At 38.8% G+C, this 12,230-nt stretch overlaps 2 protein-coding genes across 2 annotated transcripts in view; both read left to right on the top strand.

The window, feature by feature from the left end:
* The window catches only part of LOC114149750 (protein NLRC5-like), a 1,536,511-nt gene that overhangs the window by 532,862 nt on the left and 991,419 nt on the right, over positions 1–12,230 (top strand). The gene's annotated exons all lie outside the window — the stretch shown is intronic.
* Positions 1–12,230, top strand: part of LOC114149757 (NACHT, LRR and PYD domains-containing protein 12-like) — a 46,137-nt gene that overhangs the window by 10,632 nt on the left and 23,275 nt on the right. The window contains exons 7-9 of the mRNA XM_028025827.1: positions 492–665; positions 3,534–3,707; positions 4,220–4,393. Of these exons, the coding sequence (XP_027881628.1) occupies positions 492–665; positions 3,534–3,707; positions 4,220–4,393 (522 nt within the window). The remainder of the gene's footprint in view (positions 1–491; positions 666–3,533; positions 3,708–4,219; positions 4,394–12,230) is intronic.

The raw sequence follows: 12,230 nt of genomic DNA, 5'->3' as shown, positions 1-12,230 counted from the left end.
TAGCGGCAGAATGCCCAATATTCAAGTTTGGCCCATGGGAATTTTATTGATTGATAATAATGCCTGGGTTTTCATCGTTTTTGGGGGGACCAATAAGCATCCTTAAAATGACTGATGCAATGCCTGGAGAACAGTAGCCTTTCTTCTCCAGGAGCTGCTGGTTCAGAGCGAACGGCGGGAAGAGCTCTGTGGGAGTATTTATACAGGTGAGCGGATAGATTGAACATGGCAGGTGGCTGAGTAGTTGATGGTTACAGTCTAAGTCTAGCTTTACGGACGAACTGCACAATAAATTTTATATCATCCTGGTCTCAACAAACGGGTGGCGGAAATTATCATGGCGGGAAACGGCTTCGTTCGTCTCTGAGTGTGACGAACAAAGGTGCTGTAAATATCTCGTATTGCTCCCCCCCATTCTTACTTTCATCCCCTGGTCTATTGCCTCCCCTCCACCCCATTTTACATTCGTTCGTTTCTTTCTGTCTCCTCAGACTGAGTGTCTGTAACCTCTCAAAGAGAAGCTGTGAAGCTCTGTCCTCAGTTCTCAGCTCCCAGTCCTCCAGTCTCAGAGAACTGGACCTGAGTAACAACAACCTGCAGGATTCAGGAGTGAAGCTTCTCTCTGCTGGACTGAAGAGTCCAAACTGCAACCTGGAAACTCTCAGGTAAAATGTTCTCAACCCTGGTGAAACGAAATTGCTGTCCATTAACTGCTGCTATAGATGATGTAAATGTTATAAAATTAAAAATGTCTGACTTTGATGAGTCTAATTGTTAGGTAAATTGTATATATTATTATCAAATATTTGTTGTTTCATGTGCCTTTATAATGTTCTTGTCTTATATGCCTTTATATGTTTCATCTTAGCATAAAGAATGTTTCTGTGTTGTTGAATTACTTTGATTCCTTTCTCAGAAGGCCTCTGAGGAAGAGCAGCCAACTGTTTTCAACATGGTTATCGCTCAGCAGAAACCTCTGCATCCTTGATCTGTTAGATAGCTATAAAACTGTCGCCGTGAAGACGTACAACTTGCTCTGTGTTATCCTGTGTCTCGAACAGAATAATCTAGTGTGTAGATACCATGTAGATACTTGTTAGTGACTAGCATTTACGTTGCAATTATGTGATTGAAGTGTTTTCCCCACCCCTTTGAGACACTTTCTGTAACAGGGATCCTAACAGCAATAAAAAGGGAGAACGGACACGTATGTTTTCAGAACGGAAGAGATGTGTGACTGAAAACATACATACATGAAAACAAACATAACAGGCTTTTCTCCTCACGAGTACAAAAGAATCTAACTCTCTTGTCTTTCTTGTGTTTGTTTAATCTGTCTCAATAGGTGTTTAAATCTGACGCTAATCATGCTAAGTCTTGACACATAAACTCAGCTGGTTTTCATTTACTCCAGGCTGAAATTACCAAGAAGAGAGGAATGTAGAAAGGTGGGGATCAGGCTTTAACTGTTAGTGTAACGCTGGACACTTGACAGATTACAGAATCCTAGGTACACAAAGATGCGTTACTGTAGATTTGTCCTCCAACCAGTTGTTAGACTTTCTCGTCCCTTCTACAAGTGATAAATGTTGATTTTTATTTCCTACAGAATGAAATACTGCTTTATTACTATATTATGTTATTAACAGGTGAATCTCCAGTTTCTTGAGTGTGTTCCTCTCGTGAAAATGACCAGTTCAGACCTTGGGTTCTACCTCAATGTTCTCATATTCTCATCATGTGATGAATTGTGTGTCTGCAGCTTATCAGGCTGTTTGGTCTCAGAGGAAGGCTGTGCTTCTCTGGCCTCAGCTCTGACCTCCAACCCCTCCCATCTGAAAGAGTTGGACCTGAGCTACAATCATCCAGGAGACTCAGGAGTGAAGCTGCTGTCGGCTGGACTGAAGGATCCTGAAGGATATCTCTGGAGCCTGGAAGCTCTCAGGTATGGAGGAACCTGCTGCAGGAGCAGAGAAGGTCTGATAGAGGAGGAAGAGGGAGAAATGTCTTTAGTCAGTCTGCTGGAAAACATTTAGTTTGAAGTTAAAAATGTAGTTTCCAATTGAAATATTTGGTCTGAAACCGTGGTATTAATAAATGAATGAATAACATGGTGAAAATATAACTTGACATTCTGAAAGCACTTCTGTCTCTTATGACAGTTAAATAAATCAAATTATTAGTGTATTTTAATCCCACCAGCAAAAATTGTTGCCAGACATTTTTCTAACTTCTAGAAGCTCTAAATACAGTAAATTGTTTTTGACTTTTGGCAGCTGCTTAATGTTTTAAAATAAAATAATAATGTGTCTACTCTAAGCTATATCAATTTCATGTATCCAGTGTGAAAGCTGATATGACCAGACCTCTTTACTTCCTGTGTGTGACGCTGGACATAAATGTTTGTCACAAACCTGTACAAGAGGAAGTCAGTTAAATATTTAAATAAACAAATATGAACAAAATATTTTGAACATATGTTCTTTCAAGTGTCTTCTACTGATATATAAAGAAAATTGTATCCCTTCATTCATCTTTTGATCATAAGAAGAGTGAATGTAAGTATAGCAACAATTGTTGCCTCTAGCATAATACAAAAACAGCACTATGCTAGGTGTCCATTGGTTTGCTGTTTAATCTATATGCCTTGTTTCCTCACAGCTTAAAACCATCAGATATTTTAGCTCTTCTAGACCTGAAGGAACCTCAAAGTGATGTTTTCTACATCACTGTCATTCTCACAGTTGAACCCCTCCCCAAATCACCTCCCAAAACCTGATCCTTTCCACAAAGTGGGTCTTTGCACTGAATGAAGCTACAAGATGATGCCACGCCTGAAACTAGTTTAGGACAGAACAAAGGTGTAGTTTTCGGTCTGGTGGAACAGGGAAAATGTTCTCCAAGATGCAAATTTATTCATTCTAACATTTTCACCTGACCTTGCCCCATTGATGAAATAACCAAATGAGGTCAAAGGTCACTCGGCAAATTGAGACAATGACATCTGCAGGATGTGGCATTGAATCTTTATGTATCTAAAATATTTCTGAACACTCTTGTAACCATTCTTTGTTATAATAGGTTGTGCATGTCATAATTTTTCTTATTTTTTATATGTATAAATAGGATATATTTGTATAATTCAGACTATGCAGTTTTCCATTGGCAACAATTGTTGCTCAGCATAAAACCAACATTTTCAGCAACATAACCAAAATAAAATGCATTAATTCTACAGATGCTTCGATCAGGTTTATTGCTGCCGATATCGATACCGATCACCCATGAGGTCGATCTCTGCTGATCACCTGAATTGGTTGTTAATTTTTTGCATTAATTAGAAATACTATGTGATCTGGCAAAATTTTAAAAATATCTGGTTATAAATTCACCTAATTAACGTAAACATGCAACAAAGTTGCAGGCACAATACAGCAGCTACTGTTCAATCAGTCCAAGAAGAATATTGTTGACTGGAAAGTAACACATACATTTGATGGATTAATAACAGATCTTTCTCTCTGTCTCCTCAGACTGAGTGACTGTAACCTCTCAGAGAGAAGCTGTGAAGCTCTGTCCTCAGTTCTCAGCTCCCAGTCCTCCAGTCTCAGAGAACTGGACCTGAGTAACAACAACCTGCAGGATTCAGGAGTGAAGCTTCTCTCTGCTGGACTGAAGAGTCCAAACTGCAACCTGGAAACTCTCAGGTAAAATGTTCTCCATCCTGGTGAAACCAGATTTCTGTCCTTTGGCTGCTATAAGATCTTGTAAATTTTATTTTAGTAGCAGATTATAACATCAGTAAATGTCTGACTTTGATGATGCTAATCATGCTAAGTCTTGACACATAAACTCAGCTGGTTTTCATTTACTCCAGGCTGAAAGAACCAAGAAGAGAGGAATGTAGAAAGGTGGGGATCAGGCTTTAACTGTTAGTGTAACGCTGGACACTTGACAGATTGCTGCATCCTCAGTGTACAAAGAAGCATTATTGCAGATTCTTCCTCCAACCAGTTGTTAGACTTTCTCATCCATTTTACAAATTACAAATTTTTATTTTTATTACCTACAGAATGACGTAAAGTTTTATTACCATTTTATGATATTAATACCATAATTAATATCATTCCTTGAGTGTTTGCCTCATGTGAAAATGATCAGTTCAGATCTTGGGTTCTACCTCAATGTTCTCATCATGTGATGAATTGTGTGTCTGCAGCTTATCAGGCTGTTTGGTCTCAGAGGAAGGCTGTGCTTCTCTGGCCTCAGCTCTGACCTCCAACCCCTCCCATCTGAAAGAGTTGGACCTGAGCTACAATCATCCAGGAGACTCAGGAGTGAAGCTGCTGTCGGCTGGACTGAAGGATCCACACTGGAGACTGGAAGCTCTCAGGTATGGAGGAACCTGCTGCAGGAGCAGAGAAGGTCTGATAGAGGAGGAAGAGGGAGAAATGTCTTTAGTCAGTCTGCTGGGAAACATTTAGTTTGAAGCTTAAAATTTATTATGCTAATTCAGTATTTGGCTTGTATTTATTACAGTTAAATTATAAATACTGCTGGTAATTTTGGCTATGTAAGTTTGCAAACTACATCCAATTAAAAACTGTAGTAATCTTTCACATGGTGCTGAATGATCCTGGGAAACCGACCCATCTACTGGAACCACAATGACATGGTAGTCAGAGCAGCAGGGGGCCAAATATAGCTCCATGTGGAACCAAGAGGTTGGAGAGAGAAAATCAGTTTGAAACTGTTTCCTATCAGAGTTCAGTTTGTCTCTCTGTCTTCACAAACCAGGAGCATCATGGGCTGGGCGGGGCTTCCACTGATGGATCTACTGAGGAAATACAAGAAGCTGATTGGCTGATGGACAGGAAGTTAAAATATGAAGATAAATTACATCACAAATCAGACAGTATTGGTGTTGTGGATAGGCGTAGCGCGGGATCACATGGTGTTATTAGTGATTATAGATCACCTGTTGCTCACCTGCTGACTTTAGTCAGTGGGTGATGGGGGAGGTTTACTTTTTACTGACCGCTTCAAGCTAGTATGTTTTTGTCTTTGATCACTGTTTAAACCTGCAGATCTGGTTTTAATTCTGCTTTTGGACACAAATATCTGATATCCACTGATGTTCTGCCTTTGAATTTTGATGATATTGAAGAAAATAAAATCATCTTAACTGCAGCTTGGATTGAAGTTTTGATCAGCTGGAGCTTCAACAATGATTCTCCAGGAGCGTGCTGTGGTGGCGCAGGGGGTTAGGAGGCCCCGCGTTTGGAGGCCTTAGTCCTCGACGCGGACGTCGCGGGTTCGACTCCCGGTCCTCGCATGTCTTCCCCCCTCTCCTTCCTGTCTGCCTACTCTGGAAAAAATACGAGCCACTAGCGCCGCAAAAACTCTTCGGAGAAAAAAATGAAAAAAAACAAAAAACAATGATTCCCTATTCAGCTGATCAGTGACTTTGTTTGACCGTCGCTAATATTTGGTAATAAAGAGACATGGCTGAGAGCAAATATAGATTTTAGATCAAGTTTAAATGTTTCAGTGACAGGAAGAAAGGAACAAGAGGAGGATGAGCAACATCTAGAAATGATTATCTATATTCAGAAAAATAAGTAGAGGAACTGATCAGTAAAGATATAACTATTGTAGTGTTAATCTATCAATAGTCAGCCCCGCCCATTCCTCACAACTCCTCTGAGCTGACTACTGACCAGTTCTCCGTCTAACGGGTCCGGAATATCTCTAAGACCTGGGTCTTACCCTACGTGAAGTGTATGAGAGATAATCTGTTTAAACCGGTGGCGAGAGAGACTCGTCTAGCTCTAACTACCTTCGATCCAGAAGTTACGACCCTCTACAGTTAAGGAACAGTCAACTGAGTAGCCCTCACAGCTGCGTAGTCCCAATAACCACTCCTGTTAACGGTAGCCCTCTCTCTTAAATAACCTGCACTTGGAAACGGCTAGATTAGATTTAGTGACTTAGATTCAAGTCCCAGGGTCGTTATTTTTACTCTCACTAAAGGAAAGTCCGAAGCCTCCACATTACTGGAATCATGTACACTGGTTTTACTTTAATTGGAGAAACTACAACAATCAATGACTCAATTAATTTCAATGTCCACCATCCTCTATAGAATTTTATAAAGATATATTTATTAAGCAAGCTTCAGCAGGGGTAAGTGACATACAGATTAATTATTAAAGATTACAATACCAAATCAAAATAATAAAATCAACATGACCCAACATATTATCCTTATTTCCTCCCCTGACCTGTGTCACTAATTAGCTAAGAGAGGCTTTTAGGGCGCAGTTCGTCTCATACCCAGATGGCAGTTGATCTCGGCAACAGAAGTCCTTAAATTCCTTGGTTCAGAATCTTTATCCTTGTGTGGAAAAATCCTCTTTGGAATAGAAGCAAAGCAGAATTGGTCCTTGTCCTTCGAACATCCAATCCTTCATCCCTCCTGGGATCTTTGTCTGTTCTCCAAGTCCGTTGCAGTGGGTTTGAGATCGTTGGGTTGAGGCAGAGTCGGCTGTAGAATCATGAGCCAGGGCTGGGGGATGATGGCTCTTGTCCCTTCTTGTCGGCGCGAAGTCTCAATTTCCCCGTGGCTCTAGGGTGCGGTCCTCTGCTGGTGTTTCCTCTGCGTCCTCCTGTCGACTTGCTGCCGGGAACCAAGAGCGAAGCTGTTCCTCTTTCTGCCGTCTTTTATACTATCCCAGCCCATGATTGTGTATGGGAGAGACAGCTGGCATACGTGACTGTTTGCGTGTTCGCCGAGGAGGTGGAAAGTCCCACCCTTGCCCAACCGTCAGCCCTTGCATGACTCACAGCGCTAACCTCCTTTGAACTTCCCTCTTTGCAGGCCATCTGCTGTCTTCCATTTCCCTTGAGACTTTGCTTCTGCTTTAGCTTGCCCATTACGACACAGCCTGGGATCCATCTACTTAGATCATTGCATGTCTGTTTTCTGTTAATTCCTTCTAATTAGTTTACCACCATCATTATGTCCAATCTCCCTGTCCTTCACATTCATCTTAACGTTGAGTCCACTCACATTTGCACCGAGACATCATGCATAATCATCATGTTATTCTCCTTACAGAGTAAAATACAAAAGTATATGAGTAAAATACAAGAATACATGTTTAAAAATCATTCAGTGTTTACATGTGCACATATATATATTCATTTATAATTATACTTAAATCAACTCATAGATTACTCAGTTCCCTCAGGCCTTTATGCTCCGTTTTCTGCGTGTACCTGGAGAGATCTCACAACCCCATGCCAGTTTTCACGACACTATTATTATCAGTAACATGTGGTAACTTTAATGCATATGGAAAACAATGGGATGGAAACAGAACACTGAAAGTAACTGAAAGAGCAGCAGAAGAACATTTAGAGGGAACGAACTGATGATGTTTGAATGATGGAAAGAGACAAAAACATGTTGATCCAGGAAATGGATCAGTCCTTGATTTAACTCTAGTGTCTAGGAAGATTTCAGCTGATTGTGGAATATTCTTCTGACTAAGAACGTGTGGAGTGCATGGAGCTAAATAGGAACTGAAATAATAATGAATTTATTCTGATTCAACCATCTTCAAACTGTCACATCACTCGTTCAGGAGTCTAAGGAGTTCAGCAATTAGATTTCTATGATGATTTACTGAGGATAGAAAAGACATTAAAACAATATTGGATGGAGCTTCAGACCAATCAGCCCCCAGAAGCAAAGATGAGAAGAAAAGCAGCTCCATGGTGTCAGATGGATGTTTAAAAGTTCTCAGAGTGAAATAAATAACTTCAGATTTCAAGCAAACCTTTCAAATTTAATGAAGTTGTGGGTTAAAATATAAAACACATGAAAAAGTGAATAAAACTATTCATAAGGCAAAGAGATCAAGACGTTTAGTAGCTTTATCTATTTGACAGTTTGATCTCCACCAGGAGGCGACATCTGGAAAATGATCAAACGTATGAAAGCAATCAGGGAATAAAATAAATCCCTTGTTTTCCAGAAGGAGGGAAGAATTGCAGTGAATGGTGAAAAAAAAGTAGAAAAAGTAAAAATGAGAGTAGAGGAACTCGTTCAGATCCAAAGTTCTGATAAATTTACTGAGAAAGATAAAAAAGACAAGATCAGCTCATCCAGAACTTCTGCAGTGGAGGGAGGATTACTTTTACAACCCATTACTGCAGCTGCTGGTTTCAGGATGCTGCTTCTTCTTCTGGGTCTTATTGTAAATGTGTGCAGCGCCACCTGGTGGTGTTGGTTGGTAGAGGAAGTGCTGAAAGAGACTGATGGTCTGACCCCCCTCCTCCTTTCAGGGTGGAGCCTGCTGGAGTCCCATTCTTGACACCAGGTCTGAGGAAGTGTAAGTGTGTTTTTCATCTGATTCATGACAACAAAGCAGCTCACATTCAACCATCTTCAAACTGTCACATCACTCATTCAGGAGTCATCATCAAAGTGTCAATAAATGATCAATAACTGCAGCTGGATTGTGTTTGTTCTCTCCATCAGATTCCTGTCATCTCACCATCGACACAAACACAGTGAACAGAGAGCTCAAACTGTCTGAAGACAACAGGAAGGTGACATGTGTGAAGGAGCTTCAATCATATCCATATCATCCAGACAGATTTGATTACTGGCCTCAGCTGCTGTGTAGAACTGGTCTGACTGGTCGCTGTTACTGGGAGGTTGAGTGGAGAGGAACAGTTTATATATCAGTGAGTTACAGAAGAATCAGGAGGAAAGGAGACAGTAGAGACTGTTGGTTTGAAAGGAATGATCATTCCTGGAGTCTGAGCTGCTCTGATGTTGATGGTTACTCTGTCTGGCACAATAACATAGAAACTCGTCTCTCCTCCTCCTCTGACTCTAACAGAGTAGCAGTGTATGTGGACTGTCCTGCTGGCATTCTGTCCTTCTACAGAGTTTCCTCTGACTCACTGATCCTCCTCCACACCTTCAACACCACATTCACTGAACCTCTGATTCCTGGATTTGGGTTCTGGCCCAGTTATGGTTCCTCAGTGTTTCTGTGCTGAGTTGAGTCTAAAGAGTCTAAAGATTTTCATCCTGCTAGAAAATCTCTCACTGATTAAAAGATAGTTCAGTCTCTACATGTGTTTCATTCAGAAACATATTTTCATGGATCCAAACTGTTTTTTGGTTAAACTCTTCTACACAACCCTGGGATTATTCCTGGATTATAACTGGATCAACTTGTTTTTTCAGTTTCCAGTCAAAGATTCACAATGAATCTCAAGATGTTTTGTTTCTCTCTTGATTTATTGTCATTTCATTTATCATTCAGATTTCTTTACATTTACGGCAGTTTTTCTCAATCACTGGACATTTTTTTGTTTCTGTCAACTCATATATTCATAAATTCGTCTTGGATTCAAATGTTATTTTTTGTATATTTACTGCAGTTTTACTTCATGTGTTTTACTGAACAATAAACACATTTTATTCTGAATTTTATTAATTTGCTGCTCATCCTGTTCTGTTCCTGAAACAAATGGTGATTGTCATGTTATTATCAACTTGGTCATAAAAAGTTAATATTTATACAAAGACAACCTTCAAACCTGACCCAGTTCCACTGGTTCTGTCAGGAGGAATGGACCAGAACTCCAACAACCTCTCATGAGAACCTTGTGGAGGAAACCCTAATATTTGACAAAGTCAGACAGTTTAGTGGAAATTTGACCAAAACCTGAGGAGATAAAATTCAGATTTGCTGGAGGTTATCTAGAGTACTGGGTCCTAAATGTTTTTACTTTATATAAATGATATTTACAATGAATCTAACTGGTTCACATTTACTTTATTTGCTGATGGTTCTACATTATGCAGCTCTGGGATGTTTTTAGAAACTTCTCAGTTTAATGGACCCACCATGTTGGAGACCATTAAATACAAGCATTGAAGAAATTTTTTGGCAAAAAATAAAATCTCACTAATTTATGGCAAAAGAAAAATTTAGATGTTTAGTAACAAGAAAATAAAAAGTGATGTCAAGCACATGATAATACTGAAATAAAACGAGTGAATAAAATCTGATTTTTGCAAATGGTAATAGACCACAAATTGGAAGGATCATCTTGACAAGATGTTTTTTGACATTTAAAGCTAAAATGTCAAAAAACTACTGCAATATTGAATAAATAGAATTATTTTCTAAATAAGAAATCACTTTACATGTTACATTGTTGCTTAATGTTTCCATACAATTATAGAGTGAAGATCTGGTGAAGCTTTTTAAGAGACAATAAGATAAGATAAGATTTATTTGTCATTGTCATCAACAGATTACAACGAGATTGGGATTTCCTCGACTCGAGTTAAGATGCAGGTTATGTGTATGTACATAATATACAAATCCAACATATAACATTATAACATTATACAACATTAGAACATTATAAATCCAACACAAATTCTCCAGAAGAAACCGATCTGAATTATAGCTGCGCTGGTTATTTTCATCCAGCTAATTGAAATTCAATTCAAAAATACTTAATTGATCCCAAAGAGAAATTAAATGTTGTAACTCATAAATTCAAAGTCTTCAAAGGTTTATTGTAGATCATGATGGCTGTTGGTAGGTAAGATCTCTTAACCCTTTCATGCATTAATTATGATTTTTTAAAAGTCAGTTTTATTTTTCCAAAGTGTTTTTGATTTTCTTAAGACATAAAATTGGTGAGAAAAGAATTTAAAAAAAATATATATATATTTCTAGGATTTACCCAAATGTCCACTCAGGTGGACAACATGCGCTTTAATTTTTTTATTAATGAAATGCTGTACATCATAATGTGAATATATTTTGACATTAGTTAACAGAATGTATAAAAATAAAACATTGCATTCAGCTCTCATCATAGTCTAATGTTCACTACTACATCACTTTATTCACTTACTTTCATTAAACATCTTGATCTCATTTTATTATCTTGGCTCCTCTTAGACAGAATGATATTATTGTGGACATTTTCAATTTTACAAAACTAACAATATTGAACATGACAGTTTTCTGTAAGATGACAGTTCAGTCTCTTTGTTTATAAACCTATAAAAATCCAAATGTATCTTGTATTAAAATGTTCAAAGCACTGAGGTTGCAAACAACACATTGGATGAAAATGTATTTAGTTTTTTGTGTGTGCAGGCTGGTTCAATGCATGTTGATATTTTTGGTATCAGTGATGTATGGCCAGTGTTCTCCAGGCCTCAGCCTGATCTCATGTGGTGCCTTAGACCAGTGGTGTCCAAAGTCTGTCCTGGAGGGCCGGCATCCTGCATGTTTTAGTTCTCTCCCTGATTCAACAAACCTGGACCAAATGATGGCTCATTAGAAGGCCTAAGCAGGACACTGACATGCTAAGGAGGAAGTTACAACCAGGCAGAAAACTAGACCATGCAGGATGTTCGTAGAGACATCACTGCCTTACTCACCAGTCTGCGTTTTGATGGTGATGGGATGAGACTGGCACACTTGAGCTGCCGGATGAATCCTCATTTATTATCACACAAGCTACAGATGCCTTGAAATGTAAAAGATTCATCGTCTCCATGAAGTAAAAAAAACACTTAATATCATGTCAAGATGAAGACCTGCTCTGATGATCAATACATTCTTGACCTTGGGTGTCTGAGGTATGACGAGTTTCCATATTCATTCCTGGAAATGTCTCCAGTTCCTGTTCTGCTAAGGCCACATTTTCTTTTCTTGTTTGACATTCATACTGGTTTGTATTCTGTCATTTGCTGCATCTTCAGTTATTTCATGTCCCTCAACATCTTGATTTACCTCAGTGTCCAAAGGTTCTTCATCATCCTCATCTCTGTCACTACTCCTGCCACTGGCCAGCAAAGTATAAAAACTTTACTTCTTAATGGAAACAATGGAAATTTTTTCCTTTCAAAATCTTCAAGTTAAAAACTAAAATATAGGTCCATGCTTTCACAGCCAAAATACTTGCTGGAAATGGTACAGTTTGTAGAACTATAGTCACAGTAATGATATCAATGCCTGCAAAAATATTGCCACTGATGTACGATGTCCACTCTAGTGGAAAAGTGATTAGTTGTAATTGTCTCCAAATACAAAGTTGTTATTTGGATAATACATCAGTATTATTATCTTTAGGGATTACTTTACATACAGGAGAAGGAGATACTGGATATT

This window comes from Xiphophorus couchianus, chromosome 8 (genome assembly GCF_001444195.1).
Source record: "Xiphophorus couchianus chromosome 8, X_couchianus-1.0, whole genome shotgun sequence".
In the NCBI taxonomy this organism is placed as follows: domain Eukaryota; kingdom Metazoa; phylum Chordata; class Actinopteri; order Cyprinodontiformes; family Poeciliidae; genus Xiphophorus; species Xiphophorus couchianus.
Note: the sequence above shows the minus strand (reverse complement) of the source record. Positions and strands in the feature narration are given on the sequence as shown.